At 42.0% G+C, this 23,040-nt stretch overlaps 1 protein-coding gene across 6 annotated transcripts in view; it reads left to right on the forward strand.

The window, feature by feature from the left end:
• The first annotated feature begins 453 nt into the window (after window positions 1-453).
• The window catches only part of TRPC3 (transient receptor potential cation channel subfamily C member 3), a 73,627-nt gene continuing 51,040 nt past the window's right edge, over window positions 454-23,040 (forward strand). For 3 of the 6 annotated variants that reach the window (XM_053901278.1, XM_019418946.2, XM_053901280.1), the window contains exons 1-2: window positions 454-1,078; window positions 19,056-19,827. In XM_053901278.1, the coding sequence (XP_053757253.1) occupies window positions 852-1,078; window positions 19,056-19,827 (999 nt within the window). In that variant the 5' untranslated portion in view covers window positions 454-851. The remainder of the gene's footprint in view (window positions 1,079-19,055; window positions 19,828-23,040) is intronic. The other 3 variants (XM_019418928.2, XM_053901279.1, XM_019418938.2) reach the window with 2 other exon arrangements.

Here is a 23,040-nt window from a genome sequence, read left to right on the forward strand (position 1 = left end):
TTTCTTGGAAAGTAAATAAATCTTGTCAGATGGTTTTGAGATTCATTAAAAACACACAAACAAACCTGAAGCACCATGCACATTTAAACATTACCGTTCTTGGGGTACAAAGGCACTCAAGGAAATGTACTCAAACCTCTGCAGGTTCAACTAAGGCTTAGAGTAACGCAATGAACAAGGGATGTTTGCTGAAAAATATTTGGAGTTGAACTGGGTAAATACGACTGCAGAAAAATTAACAGCAAGCCAGATGAGTCCCTTTTCTCTCCCTTAGGAAACTTGCTTCTGTAAACGGAATCCCCTGGCAGAGAAATGGGAGAATAGGGAGGGAAGTTTCTCTGATTTCCTCGCTCCCTACCTGCTGATCTGGTTTCCTCTCCAGCTCTCTCTGTCCGATTAGGAACTGATTCTCCTCCTGCTCTCCCTCCCTCTCCCCCTCCCTCCCTCTCTGTCCTTCACCCAGAGTAACGTTAGTGTCCTAGCAAGTGATGCTGTCGGAGACGGGAGCCGGGCTCGGAGGAGGCACCGCCGCCGCGGCCGCCGGGCGGGAGAGCCTTCTCCAGAACCAGCGCCCCACTCGGCCCCGGGCTTCCTCCGCGCAGCCACAGCCGCGGCGGCCGCTCCCACGGTTTCATGGTGGGCGGCAGCGGCGGCGACTGGGTTTCGGCTGCCGCCTCTGACTGCTCGGCGTCCCCCCGCGCCGTTCTCTCCTGCAGACTTCCCGCCCGGGGCTGCCGGGGGCTGCCGGAGGGGCCGGCGGCGGGGAAGGGGTGTCGCGGCCAGACCGCGCGGCGGCGGCGGCGGCGGCGGCGGGCAGCCGGCATCCCCGCGCTCCGACCGCGGCGGGCGCGATGTCCACCAAGGTCAGGAAGTGCAAGGAGCAAGCGAGGGTGACCTTCCCCGCGCCGGAGGAGGAGGAAGAGGAGGAGGAGGAGGAGGGTGAGGAGGAAGGCTCGGAGCCGCAGAGCCGCCGGCGGGGCTGGAGGGGCGTCAACGGGGGGCTGGAGCCGCGCTCGGCGCCCTCACAGCGGGAAGCGCACAGCTACTGCCCGCAGCGCTTCTCCCCCGGGCTGGACATGTGAGTACCCGGCCGGCCCGCGGCCCGCGCCTGGGGAGGGCAGTGCCCGGCGGGGCGGCGGGGGGGGGGGGGGGGCGGGAAGGCGCGCTCGCGGCCAACCCGCGAAGTGCCTGGGACCCCAAAACGCCTCCCGGCGCGGCACGGCACGGCAGTTCTGTTCGGGGCGATGTAGGGGTGCGGACCTCGGTCCGGGGCTCGTCCCCTTGGTTCTGCTTTGTGGAGGGACTTGGGGGCCGCTGAAGGCGTGGCTGGAGCTCTGTCCCGGCTCAAGCGCACGGAACGGCCCCGTGGACGGGCAGCACGGACGCCAGACTCAATTTCCAGCAAACAGACACGTCCTCTCCTACACAAGCACTACTGCCCCATAGGCTACGACCCCTCAGCAGATGCACCCCGAGCTTACCCTATCGAAGTCGGAGAATGGGAAGGTCTGCACAAAGCCAGGCGCGCCCTCGAACTCCGACCCCCTCCCCCCCAGCTTCTCAGCGTGGAACCACCCTGGGAACCAGTGTCCCCCGCGAAGCTCTCCGCCGTCTGAGGCCCGGGCTGGGCAACGGGGAGAAGGGAAGGGAAGGGAAGGAAGGTGTGCTCTACGCAGTGTGAGTGTAGGTTTGCCGGGTCGCCCCGTTTCTCGACGGTCCATTCACAGTTGGGGGCATACTGAAGCCAAATCCCCACGGGAGAGTGGGCGCAGGGCAGCCGCAGGAACTGTTTAATGACAACTTTGGCTGTAGTTCCCAGGCGGCCCGGGGTCAGTAGTTGTTTTCTTTTTAAAGGAAGATAAATGCCGGCACTGTAGTGTGTGAGAAAGAGCAACTTTTCTTAATTTCCAGATCTTGGAGACATCCTTAGCAGCTACGAGACTCAGAGAGGATGCAAAAACAGAGTGCTTAGTTTTATAGGGTCCATGGCATTTCTCGTGTCACATACGTTGGGCGTGCCACAGGGTTTACTGTCTTTTTTAGGAAAAACGCACAGACCTAGGTAGAGAACTTGAGGTCAGACGTGGCGGGCAGCCCTAACCGTCTGGGTGGGGTAAGACGGGTAACTGGCTACGTGAGGGGACCGAGGTTATGCAGTGCCCCCTGCCGCCCTCGAGCTGCCACATCCCTGGTCCCAGGCCTCCGCGGCGACCTCCAGACCGACCTAATCTCGCATTGCTCTGCTCGCTCAGAGCCTGCTCCTGGCCCTGCCGGATTTGCCTATAAAACCCAGAGTCAGTGGCTAGGAGTAGATCGCCTAGGAAAGGGTTCTGATTTAAAATGAGCGACGCATCCTGATGTGGTTCAATTACTGCTGAAGATTAGCCTGGAGAGGAAATGGTCCAGGAAATGGAAGGAAGGTATATCCTGAGGGATTAAAACCCTGCCAGCTCGCTTCCCAGCCTCCCTAAGATTTTAAGACATTGTCTGTTTTTCCTTTTACCAATTTCTTGATTATTTATTTATTTTTCTTTTACCTTAAATCCACACTAAATGGGACACCACAGCACTCTAATCTGAGAAAGTAGGGTGGAACAGAGATTACTCACTTTGCCTTTTGAAATTTGAGGCCAATTACACAAAGCAAGTTCCACTGTAGACTTTTTTTTTCTATTAGAACATTTTCCCCCCATTTTCTGACCTTACATAATTCAACAAGTAAACGTCCTAGTGTATTTACTTTGTAAAACAGTTGAGAAGACCCAATCATTTTAAGGACACAATAAATGTTTCTTTGAGAGGTAGGCCAGCAAGCTCTCCATGTCTGAGTCCTGTCATTTTGTAACATCAGGCACTAGTTTGATATCTGTAGCAGAAATGAGCTCTTTATTCCACCTTCAAGTAGAATATGGCCAGAATGTAACAGCTCAGAAAGCAAACACCGCAACCCTATGTTGGCACTGGAGCAGGACAACCAGTCTCTCAAAGCCCCAGGGTCATTTTCAGTAGGCAGAATAGAACAGCTGAATTTAAAATTCAGCCAGGATGCTCAGGATAGAGTCTCACTTTGACCAAAAAGATTCCTCAGGGTAATCCTGTTGCTCATTTCACTGCTCCATGCTCCAGTGTTCCATCTGGGAGTTTTAAACAGACTAACTTAGGAGAAAGAATGTCATCTGTTACATTACTAACAAGAAATTTTAAAAGTCCTTTGATAGAACTCTTGATTCAACTATTGATTCAAACCAAGACTTTCTTTATCCCAGTTGTTTGCAAACCTAGGAGCAAGTAGTATGTCATTGGCAAGATTACCTCATTTTCAGTCTTAGCTATTAAATATCTGATGAAACTCCAAAAAGGTATATGAAGGTACTTCTCATGAGTTTCGATTCAAAAGCATTTCTTTTTTTTAAAGCTTATTTAAAAATAAATAAGGGAGAGAGAGAGAGAACGCATGAGCAGGGAGGGGCAGAGAGAGAAGGAGAGGGAGAGAATCCCATGTGGTTTGATGCATGAGTTTGATGTGGGGCTCAAACTCACAAACTGTGAGATCAAGATCTGAGCCAAAACCAAGAGTCGGACACTTAGCAGACTGAACCATCCAGGCGCCCCAGATTCAAAAACATTTCTTAAGCATTTGTATGTGCAAACTGCAGGTTAGGTATGGCAAGCCCCAAAGATGAGTATGACAATTTTTCTGCATTCAAAGAGTTTAAAATTTCATGAAGGAGAGATGGAAATGAAACTGGGCATGAGCTATTATGAATTAGAGTAAAATAAGCACCATAAAAACATACACACAAGGGTGGAACTATGAAGGATCAAGTGTAAAGGAGAGACCCACAATGTAAAGTCAGAAATCAAAGAAACCTTTATGGGCCTTAAAAGATAGAATAGGAGGGGCACCTGGGTGGCTCAGTCGATTAAGCATCCGACTTCGGCTCAGGTCATGATCTCGTGTTCCGTGAGTTCGAGCCCCGCGTCAGGCTCTGTGCTGACTGCTCAGAGCCTGGAGCCTGTTTCAGATTCTGTGTCTCCCTCTCTCTCTGACCCTCCCCCATTCATGCTCTGTCTCTCTCTGTCTCAAAAATAAATAAACGTTTAAAAAAAAAAAAAGATAGGATAGGAGACAGAGACAAAATGATAAATTAATTGAAGCTCTCCCCTCAAAATGCTAGGCATGTCTGAGGAATATTAATTGAGTTTGGTTAGAACATAGAATATGTCGGGGCTCCTGGGTGGCTCAGTTGGTTAAGCATCTGACTTTGGCTCAGGTCAGGATCTCATGATTCGTGAGTTCAAGCCCCACGTCTGGCTCTGTGTTGATGGCTCAGAGCCTGGAGTCTGCTTCAGATTCTGTGTCTCCCGCTGCCTTTCTCTGTCCCTCCCCTGCTCACATTCTGTCTTTCAAAAATGAATAAACACTTAAAAAATTTTTTTTTAAAGAACATATAGGATGTGCACATGAGCAGTGAGATTTAGCTGGATGCATTGGTTTGGGCATTAATATAAGGATCTTGCCAGGAGGAGGCAAAAGGGAGCCACTAATGATTACAAAGCAGCAGCAATTTGATTAAAGCCAGTCTGAGAGCAGAATGGATTGTAGTGGCAGTTGACAGAATGTGAATAAGTAAATTAGGGGGCTACCATAACCGCTCAGGCTGAGATTAGGATCTGTAATAGTGTAGTACTGGGGCGATGGAAAGGGGGAGAGGCTGGAAGAGAGAATACACAGATAGAATCCATGGAAATAAGCAACTAACTGCCCACAAGGGTTTAAAGAGAAGGCAGGGTCAGAGATGACTTGGTGATTTTGACCTAGATAACTAAGATCATTGATGTCATTGTTGAAAAGAAAAGAACAAAGAGGAGGGCCTGATTTTTCAGATAATTCTGATAGAGGTGTCCAGAAGGAAGATGGAAATACAAGTTTATTTTTTTTTCAACGTTTTTAATTTATTTTTGGGACAGAGAGAGACAGAGTATGAATGGGGGAGGGGCAGAGAGAGAGGGAGACACAGAATCGGAAACAGGCTCCAGGCTCCGAGCCATCAGCCCAGAGCCCGACGCGGGGCTCGAACCCATGGACCATGAGATCATGACCTGAGCCGAAGTCGGACGCTCAACCGACTGCGCCACCCAGGCGCCCCTGGAAATACAAGTTTAAAGCTTGAGAGAATTTGAGAATCTACTGGCTGATGGGAGTATATATTACCCAAAGAAAGTGTGGAGAGAGAAACAAAGAGAGCACTTGACTCCCTATTCTGAGGGAATTTTTGTTATTTAGAGAGTGGAGAGAAAGAGTAGCAAATAGAGGACACAGAAGAAGATGAAGAATAAGGTGGGGACTAAGGCAAGGCTGCTTAGAAAGAACAGTTTCAAGAAAAGGGAAGAATTGATTCACAGTTGGAAAGTACTTGATAAATCAAGAGAGAAATTTATGAGTCTCCTTTTATTTTTTTTAAGTTTATTTATTTTGAGAGAAAGAGCATGAGCGGGGGAGGGGCAGAGAGCGAGAGAGAGAGAGGGAGAGATTGGGAGAGAGAGACAGAGAATCCCAAGCAGGCTCCTTGCTGTCAGTGCAGTGTCTGATACAGGGCTGGATCCCACAAACCGTAAAATCATGACCTGAGCTGAAATCAACAGACACTTAACCGACTGAGCCACCTAGGCACCTGATGAGTCTACTTTAAGAAAGAAGAATCGGGGCACCGCGGTGGCTTAGTTGGCTAAGTGTCCAACTTTGTCTCAGGTCATGATCATGGTTCATGGGTTCAAGACCTGTGTCGGGCTCTGTGTGGACAGCTCAGAGCCTGGAGCCTGCTACGGATTCTGTGTCTCCTTCTCTCTCTGCCCCTCCCCCCCAAATAAATAAACATTAAAAATAAATTTTAAAAATATGGTTATCATTAATTAAATAGAAAGTTCAACATCAAATTACTTAATTATTCTTAAAAATACAATGAAGTTTAAAAAGGATTTTCCCAGGGCGCCTGGTGGCTTAGTCGGTTGAGCGTCCAACCAGCTCAGGTCATGATCTCGCGGTCCGTGAGTTCGAGCCCCACGTGGGGCTCTGTGCTGACAGCTCAGAGCCTGAAGCCTGCTTCAGATTCTGTGTCTCCCCCTTTCTTTGCCCCTCCCTTGCTCATCCTCTGTCTCTCTGTCTCTGTCTCTGTCTCTCTCTCTCAAAAATAAATACAAATTTCAAAAATTGTTAATAAAAGAAAGACAAATCAATTCTTGTTGAAATTAACATATGTGCACAAAATCATTAGATTTCTCAGTGGTGTTATCTTTAAAAAAGAAAGACTTCTAGAAAAGAAGATTCCATTTAGTTTTTCTTCAGAGAAAGTGCTGCCAAAAGTGTGTCCCAACAAAAGCAGCAATTTGTGTTTATATAATACTTCATGCTGGAACTCGGAAGGGATCCCCTGTTCTTAGTGCCTGCCCTCCCTTGGGCCTGGTATCCCCACATTTAGAGCTCTCTATTTCTATTTCTGGAGATTTCACATCCTATCTTTATTACAGGGGTGAGGGTTGTCACTTGATCATATCTGTAAGGGGGTAGAAATCTGGGGAAAGTTTCTACCTACTCTGTCTATAGACTTTCAGCCAAATCCCCCCATTTTGGGCTCCTGCCTCATCTCTACTTGCTGGGATTTCTTTTGCCTTCCATTTCTGGGCTTTTCTGGCATCAAGCAGAGTGGATTAGCTTGCTTCTTGTTATAGGCACTCTGGTTGGACCTTCCTTATCTCCACTAAATCATTTCCTTTTCTTCCAACTCATCTTCTTTCCAACTTCATGCATTGTGTAGTTGGAGATGCTACAAATGACTTCCAGTTTCATGGAAGATGAAATTTGTGTTACTTTTCTTTGTTTTCCTTGATATTTAAGGGGGTAATTTTGGAGAGGAGAAAGGGGAAGAGAGGCCTTTGTTCCATCATCTTGAAACCAAATACCCCTATAATTGTGTTTCATGTGTTTGTTTAAGCCCCAATGAAAACTGTGTTATTAATAGGCCAAGAGTGCAGAATGAAGAATATTCTTAATCATGTCTGATCTTATTGGGCAGATGGCATAGTTGGTAACCTATACAGTGTGATGTGAAGGTCATCTGAACTCCCCCACCTAAAGTCATCTTACCACACTTCCTGAATTTAACTAATATAGAATATTTTGAAAAAAAAAATAGAACTTTTGAGTTGCAAAGGATTTTATCTAACCCAGTCTTTTCTTTTACAAATTGAGAAACTGAAGCTGAAGTGTGACCTCTAATTCATAGCAGCCCCAGGTCATTTGAAATCTCTAGGCTCTTAGCACTGTGCTGTTCACACCTTGGCCTCCTTTGGGTTCAGCTTTTCTCTCTTCCCCAGAGAAATTTAAAAATGCATTTACTCCTGGGAGGAATGACACAGGACACTACTAATTAGTATTAATTCATTTATGAGATCCAATTAGTTCATCATTTCAATTTGACTGCTGATGGCCGATCAACTTGAGAAAGTTCGTAAGCTAAGTAGGAGGACTAAGAATGGAAACAAAAAGGAGGAAAGAATATCTCAAGATGTAATTGACCTCCTGCCAAATATCATTTATGGTTTTCTCTTTCTTATTATCAAAGTGGTGAGAGGATCCTAGACTAGGACTGGAGCATCATTTTATGGTGGAGTTAAAATTTTAGGGATTTTTTATTACTGCCCTAGGATAACAAATGTCTGTCTGTTCTCTCCCCCCCCCCCCAGTATTCTTAACCTTTGAGCTTTGCCTTTGCCTACAATCCCATAAATCCTTACCACATTTGACAGTAGGAAATAAAACACCACAAGAAATATAACGGGAGGAAGAAACCTGTTTTTATTGGGCTACTAGGCTCTTGGTAGGAAGGAATACTTTGAATTTCTTGCCTCAGGATTGAGATTGCCTCCTGGGGGGTGGGGGGTGGCATGCTCGGGTAATGGTGAATGGCTGCTTAGCAGTCTTCTGAGGCAGAAGGCTCTTTTCTTGACCAACAGTCTTCCTTATCAACACTACGCAGTAGAAGTCTGGCAGGGGAAACGGATTAGTGGTCTGTGCAGGGTGAGCATGTAGGAGTCTGGCCCCAGATAGAAGATCTGGAGTTGTGAACCATGGGTGGACAACCTCACACTTGTGCATATGGGGCTCAGCAGTGACTTTATGAGAATATTTAGGATTATGATAGTGTTTTGTCTTTAATTTAGCATCGAGGTCAGGGATGTTTGTCTAATGTTACCTAGTCATAAAAAAAATCCCCTATTAAAAAATAAAACTTTCCCTCTTTGCACTATTCAAATAATAGGTGACAGTATGAATTTGGTCTTAGACCTTTTTAAAAAATGAGGTTTAAGTGTCCACAAGTATATGACCCATTAAGGAAAGGGCATGGCAATGCTAATATTCTATACCAGTTTTGCATTTCTGATTGTGTTTTGTCAAATAGTACTGATGCATATGGGTTCTCTGCTGAAAAGTAGGTTGAGGGTGATGAGGCAGGAGCAAGCATCCAAAAAACTCAGATTTTTGACTTAGGATATAGATGACAGTGATAGAAAACCAGATCCCTTGCTTCTAGTAATATTAAAGGTCTATATATATATAATATATATTATTTATGTTTATGTTATATATATATAAAGCTATATATAGAATAACAATAAATATAATATAATATAATATAATATAATATAATATAATACATCTAATAGCATCTAATATATTTAAATAGCCAAATATGAACTTCTCTTGGGTCAGTAGAAGTTTTTGATTTTATTATTGAGTTTGTTTTATCTCAATTCCTGTTCAATTATACATTGAATTCATTTGAATTCTAATTTCATTGTCATTTAATGTTCCTGAAATAATAAACATCAGTTTTAACGTTTATTTATTTTTGAGACAGAGAGAGACAGAGCATGAACAGGGGAGGGGCAGAGAGAGAGGGAGACACAGAATCTGAAACAGGCTCCAGGCTCGGAGCTGTCAGCACAGAGCCCGACGCGGGGCTCGAACTCACGGACCGCGAGATCGTGACCTGAGCCGAAGTCGGCCGCTTAACCGACTGAGCCACCCAGGCGCCCCTAAACATCAGTTTTAGAGAGTATTGTGAAAGAGTTTATTTTTATAGATAAGCTTCTTTATTAGAGGTTATCAATTCTAAGTTTTATCCTTGGTGTGCCCCCATATTATCCTTACAAACATAATTTTAGTATCAAAATCAAGAGATGTGGAGTTCATCAGATACTTTTTGTGGTATCACTAAGAATTAAATGTGATAAAGCAGAAATCTGCTTTGAAAGAATAATTGTTTACTTTAACTTCTGATTATTATTTTGTATTATTCATGACTTTTTTTATAAGAAAATTATTCTAATTCTCCACCACTATTTCTGCACATTATCGTATGTGACCAAAGGTTTTCTTTAGCCTGGAGGAGAAGATTGTTTGTCCCCTGGGTATTCAGTCTTGGGGTTTAAGCACTCATGCATCTGTGCAGTCATGGCTCCGACAGATGGATACTCACCAGCCATGTACTAAAAGCCAGGCATTTATCTCTTTATAGATAAAGAAAGGCAGTCTCTCCCTTACAGATGTCACTGAAGAGCCAGGCACTGAAGAGCCAGGCATGAAAGCAGACAATCACAAAGCAAAGTGATAGTCAGTTTAACAGCTAACAGAGTTATACACAAAATATAGTTCCTGGAAGCAGAAGCATCTAAGTTCCAGAAGGCACATGCGTTTAGAAGTATTATCAAATCATGCAGGCAATGATTAGGGGTCTTCACCTCTGCCTGCACTGAACTTCTAGAGGAAGGAACACACTGTTAAATGGCCTTTTTGTTTTTCTGGTTTTAGCTGTTGAGGGGTCTGGCAAAGAGCTTTCATGAGAAGGATGACTGGGAAGGTGACAAAGAGAGGAGATTGGAGCTTCCCTCCTTAAATATACAACAGCTTCTTGTCTCTGACTTAGCGATTAGGGCATATACCCAAATTAGCATTGTCTAATAGATTTATTGAACTCATACCTAGAGTGTTCTGAATATAGCACAGGCCAACAGAAACTGTCAGGAAATTAATTACTGTGGAGACCCAGATATCTCTCCAGATTTGTAAGTGCTGGAATTGCTACCTATTAATTTTTGCCTGCAATGAGAATCCTTAGAAGTGAAAGCTGTGCTTTCCTCTTTCTTAAATGGAGCTCCTCATCTTGTTGGTTTGGTTGCTACTGTGATAATATGTTATTGAGCTGTTTGTGATGTCAGTAGATGTGGGCTCAGCAGTAGGCGGTGTGGGGCCTGGGACTGCCCGTAGCCCTGGACCCTGTCTACCAAACAGTTGAACAGATGGGGCTGCCTTCCTCTAGCCTTGAGTACTGGTGCCCTTGCGGGCTACTGAAGTTCAGAGTATCTCCCACTCCACTTCTTGCCCTCTACAAAGACGTATATTAAGAGATTTTCAAAACGTGTTTTTGGTGACACTATTGAGGCTGTTTGTGAGACGCCCTTTCCTCCTTGCTAGCACACTCTCTCATAAGCCATGCTATGTAGATGTTGAGTGTCTCAGGAGGCAGGACATTGACTGACAGCTGCCTGCTTGCCAGGGGAACTATGGGGTTTGTCTACTTTTTGACTTTTCATCTCTGGCTTTCTTGTCCTTTGTCAGTGCCTGCTGCTTCCCGCCCTCATCATCACTTCCAATTATCACCACCCCCAACACTGTAACATGGTGGTTGCTCTCTAACACTTTTCCTCCCTCTCTGAGCTTTTCTCACTACTTATCTTCTGTGGCTCCTTCTGCTCTTCTTGGCCTTCACAGAATTACAGACTGGATCCTGGCTGGTTGGCACATTCACTTTCTTCAGTGTGGTGAACTGCTTAGTCAAAACAACTTGGGTGTTATTCTCATTGCTTTGGCTCACATTGATGGTGTTATTACTCTGCTTGCTTCCTTGCTAGATGGATTGAGTAGTTGACTGTTTCTTTATTTCAGTAAAGGATTTGACTTCTTTAATAATGTTCATTTGTTGATGAGTGCTAAAGAGATTGTGATTCAATCCGAAGAGCAATTTTTGAAGCTGTTCTTTATAGAACCCAAATGTTCCCAAACATAAGCTAAGCATACATTTTAATAACGTTATTTTGATTTGCAACCTTTATTCATCTTTTTCTTATTCCCTGGAGACAGCATGGTAGAGAATAAAAAGCCTGGGAGAGGACCTCTGAGCTCTCTTCTAATTCTTTATCCTTTAGTGACCTTGAGGAAGTTACTCACCATTCTGTCTGAATCTCTTTGTCTATAGACTTTGTATCAATTGGGCAGAAATGTGAGTAGGCCTAAGGATAGAAACAAAAAGAACAGCCTTTTGTTTGTTTTAGAAGTGTAGGTGTAGCAGGGTCAAGAAACCAGAACAACTTGGATGAGCAGCTCCTATAATCTACCTGTAACAGGTCTTTCCCTTGAGTCTCCTACCTGCTGACCAGGAGAGGAAAAAAAAAATGAACCAATTGTCCAATGTGTGGTTTAAATTAGTTTTTTTAAATTTTGTTTTTGTTTTTGTTTTGCTTGCTAAACAGATACTTATTCTCATTCCACAAGTGAATTAAGCAATCAATAAATTAATTAAGTTAATTAAGCAATTAAGCAGTTATGTGAGTTAACAAGAGGGAAGACTTGCCCTAAATTATCACAGGGATTAAGTCAACTAACAGTGTCTCCTTGTGCCCTGAGCTTATTTCTAAGGGACATTTTCTTACTAATTCTTCCCCCCAATCTCTACAAGGGGGCATAGTCTCTTTATGGTTTATGTATACACTCCTAGTTGAGGGCATTCTGTAGAGATGCTGTGAAGCCAATGTCATTGATCCTAGTTTGATATTATAAAGTGATTTTTCTTTTTAATAAATAGCCTCTCACTTGGATAAAATAACTCAGAATCTCAAACAGCCACCCTCCTGCTTCCTCTGTAGCACCTGGGCACTGGGGAAGGGAGCTTATGTGTTCCCTTGAGGAAAGAAAGAGTTGTCTAATGCTTCTGGTCTCTGGGCGATGTTCATTGTCTGCTCGGGTGCTGCTTGTCAGTGAAAATAACTTGATCTTGGTAACTTGCCATTGTTATAACCCAGATATGCTCCTTGGTGTATATGGTTTCAGTTCAGCTCCCATGAGCTACAGAGCTCTAAAAGAGCTTACAGCACTAGGGGTGTCCTAGTCTGGGAGCAGGCTCTCTGGTTCTCAGTGCCAGGTTGCACCACAGGGGAACTGAGGGTAGCTTGAGAAAGCCCACACCATTCCCTACTTAATCAGGCTGGGCTGTCCCAGATCTCCTGCCCTCAGTGGTTCTTCACTTTCTTGGATCCACATCTTAACTTTTCCTTCCCCTCTATTATTTCTTTCTTCTGTCAGGACAGGAAGTATCATAGCTTTGCTGTCAAAAGTGGGAGAGCTATCTTGTCTGCCTGATGAGAGCATTCTCTGATCAGGTTCCTTCAGAACTAATTAGAGAAATAAAGGAACGGAGAAAATCCTTCCTCAAGACAATTTCTCTTTTTCCTAAATTCTGCATGAAACTCCTCTCTTTTTCCTGCAAAAAGCTGAAAATTACCTTGATATTTCTCTTTGCACTCCTCTAAAATTTGTGCTCTTTACTTCTTCCCTAAACGTAGGCACCTAACTCTAACCACTCACACCCCTCCCCCTCCCCTGCTATCCCCGCAGTAAGGTCAACCAGGGCGAAGACACTGTCTTTGGAAAGACGAAAGAGAAAAGCACCTTGCTAATATTTCCAAAAATACCCTTGATGGTATAGAAATACCCTTGATAATATAGAAATAAGCACGATAATATGTTTATAGGACAGTGAAGAATGAATCTGAGGAGCAAGGAAAACAAGGTTGACTAGTCAGCATCCTTGAAAGTCAACTGGAGAATTCTATTTTGTTTGCTGTTCTTGTCTAAGAGAAGTGTGAGAGTAAAAGCAGAGTTTAAAAAGAGCAAGATGCTGGGATGGCTGTGGCGTACAAGGAAGAAAATCAAGAGCAGCATGTGGTACTGGAAAGAATCTGGAGTCAGACAGACCTCAAGTTGAAGCCCAGATCTGCATTTTTCTATGTATATTACCATGGGCAATTTTTCTAAATCTCAGTTTTCTTATCTATGAAAGGGAAATAATACTTGCTTCATAACATTGTTATGAGAATTAAATATGATGGCATACAAAAAACATATATATATATATACACACGTATGGTATACATATATACACATACATATACCATACGTGTGTATATATATATACATATATATATATATGTATATATATATCAAGTACCCAGTAAAGTTTAGTAGTAGCCTTCCCTCATGCCATCTCTGTTGGAAAGCTGTTGTAATAATCCAAATATGATTGGTTAAAGATCTGGAAGATGGTGCTGGCAATGAGAATTGGAAGGGAGGGTCCAGTACATTATCTAGTGACCCACAGGGGGTAAGTACTCAATAAATATCAAAGGAAAAGCTTCAGAACTCTGAGAACATCAAGATGGTGAGTCACAGATGACCTTAAAATTGCTAAACCTGAATAACCAGCCTGAGATGCAAATGTTAGGAGGGCGTGCTGGTTAAGGGAGAGGGTGAGGTGGGACATTTTAGAGTGACCAGGGGATACATAATTATACATATGGGATATGAGGTCAAAGGAGAGGACAGAGCCTGGAAGGAGATTTGGAAACTCAGTGGAACAGATATTTATTGAGTACTTACTCCCTATGGGTCACTAGATAATGAGAAATAAAGCATGACCTGACCATCCAAGAATATGTGCACATATGAGGGAGTATTAATACTTTATTTTTTAAAAAAGAATTAATATAACCATACAATAGCTTTAAAACACATGGCACATAGGATAATTCATTTTATATCCATGTGAGAAATCATTTAGGAGGAAGGGAAAGACTGTACCAAAAATCTGGGGTAGAATAGTGATGGTCACTGAGAACTTTTAAATCTAAACTAAATTACTAGATTTCCTGGGCAAAAGAAAGAAAGAAAGAAAGAAAGAAAGAAAGAAAGAAGAAAAAAAGGCAAGGGTTATATACAGTTTATATATTACTAGAGTAGAGGAAGCAAACTCATCTGGAGAGAGAGGCCTATTAATACACAATTCTAGGATGACTATAGTAAATGGATACAATAATGGACAACCTCTTTAACCTGTTAAATGTAGTTTTGAAGAAGGCCTAGTAGTAACCTTTTAAAAATATAAATCCTTGAAACAAGCAAGGGCATGACATTAAATGGTCACTGGTGAGGCATTTTACAGGCTTCTTATTTACTGTGATTCATGTGACTTGCTTCCTGGACATGAAATGTTACATGTTAGTAAAACATAGGGAACCTAAATGCATGTAAGGCCATTTGTCCCTCAGGCTCCACTGCTCACATGTGTTGTTTCAGCTTTGCTTTTGGCAGGGCCAGTGTGACAGATGTTTAAAAGGCCTCATAGTCTGGGGTCGTTGATCCAGGATAATGTCATTGTTTTTATGTTTTTAGGTTCCCAACCTTTACTGTGCATAAGAATTGCAAAGAATGCTCATTTAAAATATATATTCCAGAGCCACGCCCCTGAAAGATTCTGATTTAGTTCATCTAAAATGAGGCCTAACAATCTGCATTTTAATAGGAGCTCCAAGTGATCCCGGGGTGGGTGGCCCTCACTTAGAGAAACACTGTTTGAAGTCAGATGAGTTGATGTCAAAGTTATGAAACCTGAGGAGTATTACTTGTATTTTTGCCTCTGAATGGAATGGAGCAAAGGGTTGCCTTTGGGTACACCAAAATATTTTTTAGAAAGAACTTTTTATTTGCTTAAGTGTTTGGAGAAGTAACAAGAACCCAAATTTCTTTCATAAAGGATGAAAAAAATTTTTTTTCCTTAAGATGTATTGTCACCGTCTTACTCAGCGTGGGCTATCAACAAAGTACTATAGACTGGGTGGCTTAAACAACAGAAGTGGTTTTTTTTTTTTTTGTTTTTTTTGTTTGTTTGTTTGTTTTTTTCTCATGGTTCTGGAAGTTGGCAGTCCAAGATCATGGTGCCAGTATGGTCAGGTTCTAGTGAGAGTTCTCTCTTCCTGGCTTGAGGTGGGGAGAGAGTGAGGGAAGGAAAGAATGTGAGAGCTCTCTGTTTCTTCTTCTTCTTCTTCTTCTTCTTCTTCTTCTTCTTCTTCTTCTGCTTCTGCTTCTGCTTCTTCTTTAATGTTTATGAGAGAGAGAGAGAGAGAGGCAGAGAGAGAGAGAGGTACACAGAATCCAAAGCAGGCTCCAGGCTCCGAGCTGTCAGCACAGAGCCTGACATGGGGTCCAAACCCACAAACTGTGAGATCATGACCTGAACCAAAGTCAAAGCCTTAACCAAGTGAGTCATCCAGGCAACCCTCTCTGTTATTTCTTCCTACAAGGGCACTGATCCCATCATGAGGACTCTGCCCTCATAATCTCATCTAATCATAATTACCTTCCAAACCTCCCAAAGGCCTCATCCCCAAATGACATCACACTGGGGTTCGAGCTTAAACATATGGATTTATGTGAGGACACAATTCAGTCCATAGCAGTCAGATATTACCAGCCATCCCTATCAGCCTGAGCTTGCACAGGGACTTGTAAAGCATCTGGTTTAGGTCAGTGGCACTCCAATGCTTTTACAAGAAAGAAGGCCCTGCATAATGTACCCTTGCAGTGCTGAATGAGTCAGGCCATTGGGTGGGGATCCAAAGGTAAGAAATGTCTGGAAAAATGATTTTAGTGTTAGTATTACTAAAGTGAAGCATTCTCTTCCATTCACCCACATTTCTTCCTTATTTCTCATGCTAGAGGAGATGCCCTGTCAAAACTAGCTGCGATTGGAGCCATATTTATGAATTGTGGATGAGTTGCATTCAATGTGGCTCATACCATTCTATCATTCCAGATTAATGAAGCTTCTCTTAATACTGTAAGAAAAGTTAAAAAAAGAAAGAAAGAAAGATACTTGCTATGTGGATTTACCATGAAGTAGCATTAGATCAGCTCTTTTATTTTGAAATAGCCGTATAATTTGTTCTAATTCAGAAATATGACTTCACACTTAACTTAGTGTTAGAATGTTTTAAAGACAACATCAAAATGACTCATGTGACTTGTGTTGTATAGTACTAAAATTCCACGTTTCAGCTCAAATATACAATATGGAGATACTGGTTCCTAAAGAGGCAGAAATTCTAAGAAAAAAACTTTCAAGTACTAAGCAATGCAAAGAAAAATTCATTGAAGAATCATATTCTGGTATTTTCACATCAACTCTTTGGGGAGAAAAGGTGGGGTTTTTATAAGTGATTTTCTTTTTAGATAGCAATCACTAAATAAAGAGACCTTTCCATTAAGAGGTAGCACTTTAATAATGAGTTTATTTCCCCAACGATAACCTGAGTAGAGATTGGAATTCTTCAGACATATATACTCTGCATATATATTCTGTATTATAGAAAATGTCAATATATTGTCATTGGTAAGCACAGAATTCATCTTTTATACCGTATGGAGATTCTAGACATTTGAAGAGTTCCAGTTTGTAGCTTCATAGTATAAATATTAACCCAATGAAGTCACTACCATTAATAGTAATCAAACATACTCAACTACTACAATGACAGTTTTTACAAGATTTGTTTAAAACCCTTGTCATAGTTTGATCTTGAAACAAAGTTTTCTTCCATGCAGTTCAGTGAATGCTATTTCCCAGTTCTTGTCCACCTAAAAATCATCATCATACCAACACACACAGACACACACATATATACGCACAACACCCCCACACCCAGCTTTGCACTTCCTTGTCTCCTACACACACACCACACACTCACAACCTCACTCTGCATGCTACCCTACACAACATACATCCATATCCCACTAATATGGCATTTATTTAGCTTCAGAAAGATTATAATGCAATGGTTGCCAATATGTACATTTACTTAAAAATTTTTGTCAACTAAGGGGTTAAAATAAACATCTAAAAATGAATTTTATTTTTTAGTAAAAATATTCAAACTGTGGTTAAAACTATTCAAAAAGTGCAGAAGGGAATAAGTGAAAAGCAAAAATCTCCCTTCCCCTATGGCTCCTCAGTTCCACTGCTCAGAGCCCAGTATAACTATAGTTAAAAGCCTCTTGTATTGCTTTCTAGAAATTGCTACAAATACATATATATGTATGTACATACATATGTATACGTAAATGTGTAAATTTATAAAGGTGTATATATAAAAATGCTATATTTATTTAATTTTTAAAAGTTGATCACCTGACACTAGTTGTGCAGTTAGAATGGGGTGCCAGTCATAGCCCTCTTGCCCTTGGAGTTAACAAGCCTCTCCGGACCTCTTTGGATATGTCACCTGTGTAGTCCCAGGTTTGCCTGGCACATTCCTTTGGCCTCCATATGGGAAACATCTGCTGGTGCCTTCTGTGTTTCTCTCTTGGTTTGAGGCCGGCAGAAGTGAGAATTGAGTAGGGGCTGATAGATGCCTCTGAGTGCTCCTGTTCCCTAAAGTCCACCCCCAGACTCCCAGGGAGAATAGAGTCTTCGCTAGTTTTCAACCCCTGACTCTGTGAATACTGTTTTATCAATGGTGGAAAGTATTTCTGGAATATATATTATAGAAAGAAATCCTTTTTTCCCAAGCCATTCACTTTTAACTTGTCATTCTTATTTGCCTTAAAAGTGGATAATGTGGAAAGAGTTTTAACTGGTACTTTTGGTGCAACTCATACAGAAAACAAAAATTACAGATATTTTAAAGGAAGTCGATCATAAGAATTTCAGTCAGCAAGAATGTTAGAGCTGGGTAAAGATGTAAATTTGTACTTAGAATAATAGCCACTGAAACATTAAAAGTAATCACAATGTTAAAAATTATATTGTTTATTTAGCATAATTTTTCAGAGACTTGGAACTTCTAAAAAAGATTTTTGTTTATGTGCTCATGAGAAAACTCTGAAGCACTGTGTAAATTTCCATTTTACACCTGGGGTAAGGAAGTCTGAAGAAATGAATTTACCCAGCATCACAGAAATCACAATGTGAACTTCAGTCACTGTACACATCAATTAATGAGATCATTTTCATAGTGCAACTAAGTCTCAACAAATGTGGTTGGTATTTGGATTTTGTACACATTGTTCTGGATATACTATCAGTGCCCAGTTGCTTTATTCATAAAATAACAGTAGTGATTTTGAAACCATGAATCATACCATATCCTTTTAGTTCAAACAGGCAATTATATAGTATTGGTAATTAACGGCTCTTATTACAAAGTCACAGCCGTTTTCAACAAAATAAGTTTTAGATTGATGCTTTAATTTTATAATTGCTAAATCTTGCCTGTGTCATTGAAAAAAATGAATCTTGTTTTTTTTTTTCGGGGGGGGGGGGTGGGGACAGGATACCCTTAAGAGAAAAAGATAACAAAGATCCTGAAAGATCCTTGGCCTAAATACTAGGCTTTTATTCCCCTGTCAATTATTTTATTTAGTTAAAAATATGCAATGACTTGAGAGGATTCTTCTGGCCTAATTCTTGAAAAATTTACTTTCTTTAGCCTTAAAGTCTAGTGCTTTGGTGCCAAGAACCTGCTAGGCCTTCATTTTCAAGACTTTTAGGACCAGTACGGTTATTTATACAAGGTCCAATGAGTTCCACCTGTACCAGGGTCTCAAGGGAGGCACAGATGTCTGGAAATTGTTTATATTATTATTTCTTCTGAATGCCATGTTCTACTGAACAGGAACCCTCGTTGTGATAGGCTGCCAACTCCTCTCTGGGTTCAAGCAGCCCATATTAGGTACAGGTGTAAATTTCAGGTGCGTTGCTTAGCAACTGACGGAGCTGCCCGCAGGTCACAGGTCTGCTGTAGGTGCTGTGTACTTGAGAAGGGCGAGGTATGAGGAGGAAGCACTATGCCCTAATAGTCTACAGTTGTTTTTCATTGCTGCTGATTAGGTCCATGGAGGGAAGCCCATCTCTGAGGCGCAAGACAGTGATGCGGGAGAAGGGCCGGCGCCAGGCCGTCCGGGGCCCCGCTTTCATGTTCAATGACCGGGGTACCAGCCTCACAGCCGAGGAAGAGCGCTTCCTCGACGCTGCCGAGTACGGCAACATCCCCGTGGTGCGCAAGATGCTGGAGGAGTCCAAGACGTTGAACGTCAACTGCGTGGACTACATGGGCCAGAACGCGCTGCAGCTGGCCGTGGGTAACGAGCACCTGGAGGTGACAGAGCTGCTGCTCAAGAAGGAAAACCTGGCGCGAATCGGCGACGCCCTGCTGCTTGCCATCAGCAAGGGCTACGTGCGCATAGTGGAAGCTATCCTCAACCACCCCGGCTTCGCAGCCAGCAAGCGCCTGACCCTGAGCCCCTGTGAGCAGGAGCTGCAGGACGACGACTTCTATGCTTACGACGAGGACGGCACACGCTTCTCTCCCGACATCACGCCCATCATCCTGGCGGCGCACTGCCAGAAGTACGAGGTGGTGCATATGCTACTGATGAAGGGTGCCAGGATCGAGCGACCACACGACTATTTTTGCAAGTGCGGAGATTGCATGGAGAAGCAGAGGCACGACTCTTTCAGCCACTCACGCTCGAGGATCAATGCCTACAAGGGGCTGGCCAGCCCAGCGTACCTGTCCTTGTCTAGCGAGGACCCAGTGCTCACCGCCTTGGAGCTCAGCAATGAGTTGGCCAAGCTGGCCAACATAGAGAAGGAGTTCAAGGTAAGCTCTGTGCTCCACCCTGGCGACCCTGCATGCTCATCCACTTCCTGGCTGCTGCCAGATGGCTTCCATAGTCTGCTCTGGAATCAGTTTTGCCCAGTGGATTTAAAATCACAAGGGACTGGGATGTCATTCGGAAATGACCGATGATTTCCACCTCTAAACATGGTGCCGTGATAAATTTGCTTTGGGGATGGGTATATACTGGATCTAAGAGCTATACTTATGGTGCTGCTCTGTGTGGGTGAGCATTAAGTGGAACGCAAGACTTCTCCCCTTTGATTAGAGGAGGAATTTGGTGTGACTTTTTTCCTCCCCCATCCTTCCTCTTTTATAGTTAGTGGTATGGTGCCACACGACACTGAAGTGATATTGGTTTTGCATGTACTGTTTATTGGCCCAAACATCTGTATATGCCTTTAGGTAGAAAGTCAGAAGACTAATGTGGAATATGATTAAAATAATTTTATTAATATGACAAAAATGTCTCTCCTGAAATCCACAAATGTATATTCAGAGTGGTGAGCCATAGACCTCAGGTCAACCCAGAAATACAAGGATAGCAAAGTGTTTTGCATTAACAGATTTTTTTTTTAATGAATGAGCCTTTTTTCTGAACATTGTTTCTAGTTAAGTGGTATTATTTTTTATAAAAAACTAATGATAGGATATTTTAATCTTTTATTCAATTACTATATCCTCCTATGGGTTTTGGACGGTTCTATCTATTAAATCTGGGGCACAAGGAGATTTCATGGTTCTGGTGAAAGTCAGCGTGTTTTTCAGCAGGTTCTTGTCTCCCGTTGTCCACCTAAGAAGATTATTGCAGACATCAATTCCTTAAATTATTTTCTGGATGCTGAGTTAATCTTCTTTGTAGCGTGGTGTCAGATCACAGAAAGTGATTATTCTGTCTTTCAGATCTTATTACAGTTTTTCATACTTACGTGAGGTTTACACAAATGCAACTAGCAATATAATTCAAGTTAAGGGGTTGCAAGAAAATGGTTTAGGACAAAGAAATGAGCTATTAAGCCATGAAAGGACATGGAGGAAACTTAAATGCATATCATTAAGTGAAAGAAGCCAATCTGAAAAGGCTACATACTATATGATTCCAACTATATGACATTCTGGTAAAGGCAAAACTGTGGAGACAGTAACAAGATCAGTGTTGCTAGGGGTTAGTGGAGAGGAGGAATAAATAAGTGGAGTACAGAGGATTTTTAGGGCAGTGAAAATAATCTGTATGATACTGTGGTGATGGATACATGTCATTATACATTTATCCAAACTGATAGCATGTACAATTCCAAGACAGAACGCTAATATGAACTATGGACTTTGTATGATTATAATGTGTCCATGAAGATCTATCAATTATAAGACATGTACCACTTTGGTGAGAGATTGGATAATGTGGGAGGCTGTGCATGTTTGGGGCAGAGCACATATGGGAACTCTCTGTACCTTCCTCCTAATTTTATTGTGAACCTAAACCTGCTCTAAAACAAAAATGTTTTTTTAAAAAAAGATCTTAAAAAATGGTAGGAAAGTTTTGCATGTTTTTTTTGTTTGTATGTTTCCTTTTCCATACACACTGAATTACCTAATCATAAACCCTCATCTTGTCCTGGTGGATCTCTGACCTTAAGTATAATTTTGTTATTCCATTAAAAATTTTTCTGATATAAAAGCTACACGTTTATTACACAAATTTTGGAAAATGTGGAAAAATAAAAAAATGTCACCTTATATTTACTCTTTGAAGAGATTCATTATGTGATATTTGAAAAGATGAATTTCCTTGGAGTCAAAATGAGTTATTCTTTTAGACAGAACTCAGAGAAAATGGTAAATTTCAAATTCTGTTTAGAGAAAATAGAAAAGCATCAAGGTTAAATAGTTGTAAATATCACTATTTTGACAAAGTAATAAAAAATGAAATTCTAAATTTATTAGCCACTATTTCAAATCTCATCAAAACCTTGTGGGGTTTTTTTGTTTTTGTTTTTTTGTTTTGTTTTTGTTTTTGTTTTTTGCATTTTGCTTGATGTATATTGAAGATCTGTAAAAGATTCTACAAAAGGGAATTTTTTCTAATATTTTGCTTTAATAATTTCTAAAAGAGGCTAGTGTTTGCAATTCTGTGTAGAGAAGTCATCTTCGTGAAGTGATAGTTAAAAAATTTGTTGTTCATATTTTTTCCTGAAGCTGGCTAGGTCTGTATTGATGATACTTTGAATCTCCTTTACCCTGACTTAAAGAGTCACCTCTGATAACCTTTCAAATGTGGGAAAATGTTACAAGAGGCAAAAAGAGGAGAAAATACTACTGAGTTAAAGAGGGCATCCATGAAGCTACCAAGTGTCTAAGGATCTGCAAAGATCATCTCAATCTCACAGTTCCTTTTTCTGATCTATACGGAAAGTACTCGTGTAGCATAACCCTCTCTGACCCTGAATATAGATGGTTCCTCAGAAGTTACAGTTTCTAAGGACGACAAGTCTTCCTCCAGACTAAAGGTTGCTTTTCTTTCCTGTTCCTGCCTGTCCTTGTTATTCCTTTAGTACCTGCTTTCCTTTCATCTCTGTGCCCTCTCATCCCACGCTCCTGTCCATCAGTCAGGGCTTTAGACAGACAGAGAAAATAGTGCTTTCACGGTGCTGACCCAGAGACTCAGCTTGGAAAGGGCAGTGGAAGTGAAGCTCATTTCTGAGGCAAACAGATAACCTGATTTGCCCTATGTTCACTGTATTCTTTCCATAGAGAAAGAGTTCAAAATATGAGATCAAATACTAGCCTTGAAATGAAAAAATAATATGTTCCCTAGTGAAAAAGAGGTGATTTTTTTTTTCCTTTTTAGACACCTGTATCTATTTTCTTATCAATGGCCTGTAAGATCTAGCATCTCACCCCTCAAATCGCCATCACTTAGGTGCATCCGAGAAGGTTCTTAGCCAGTGTGCAGTTTCCAAAGTTCTTTGAAGAAGGCAGGAGGCATGGTGCCGAAAACATATGAAGGTCATTACCCCCAAGAGGTTGAAAATTCTAGGATATAGATTTAGATAAATTAATGGAGGACGGCTTGGTGACAGGTTATTAAGGAAATAGTTTGGATGTGTAAATGATGTCTGAAGCTATTCTGAGAAACAGAATATTGGACAGAATGGACTCTAGGTCTAATCCTCCAAATGTCAGTGGCAAGGAAGC

This window comes from Panthera pardus, unplaced genomic scaffold, assembly GCF_024362965.1.
Source record: "Panthera pardus isolate Hobbes unplaced genomic scaffold, ASM2436296v1 HiC_scaffold_13, whole genome shotgun sequence".
NCBI lineage: Eukaryota > Metazoa > Chordata > Mammalia > Carnivora > Felidae > Panthera > Panthera pardus.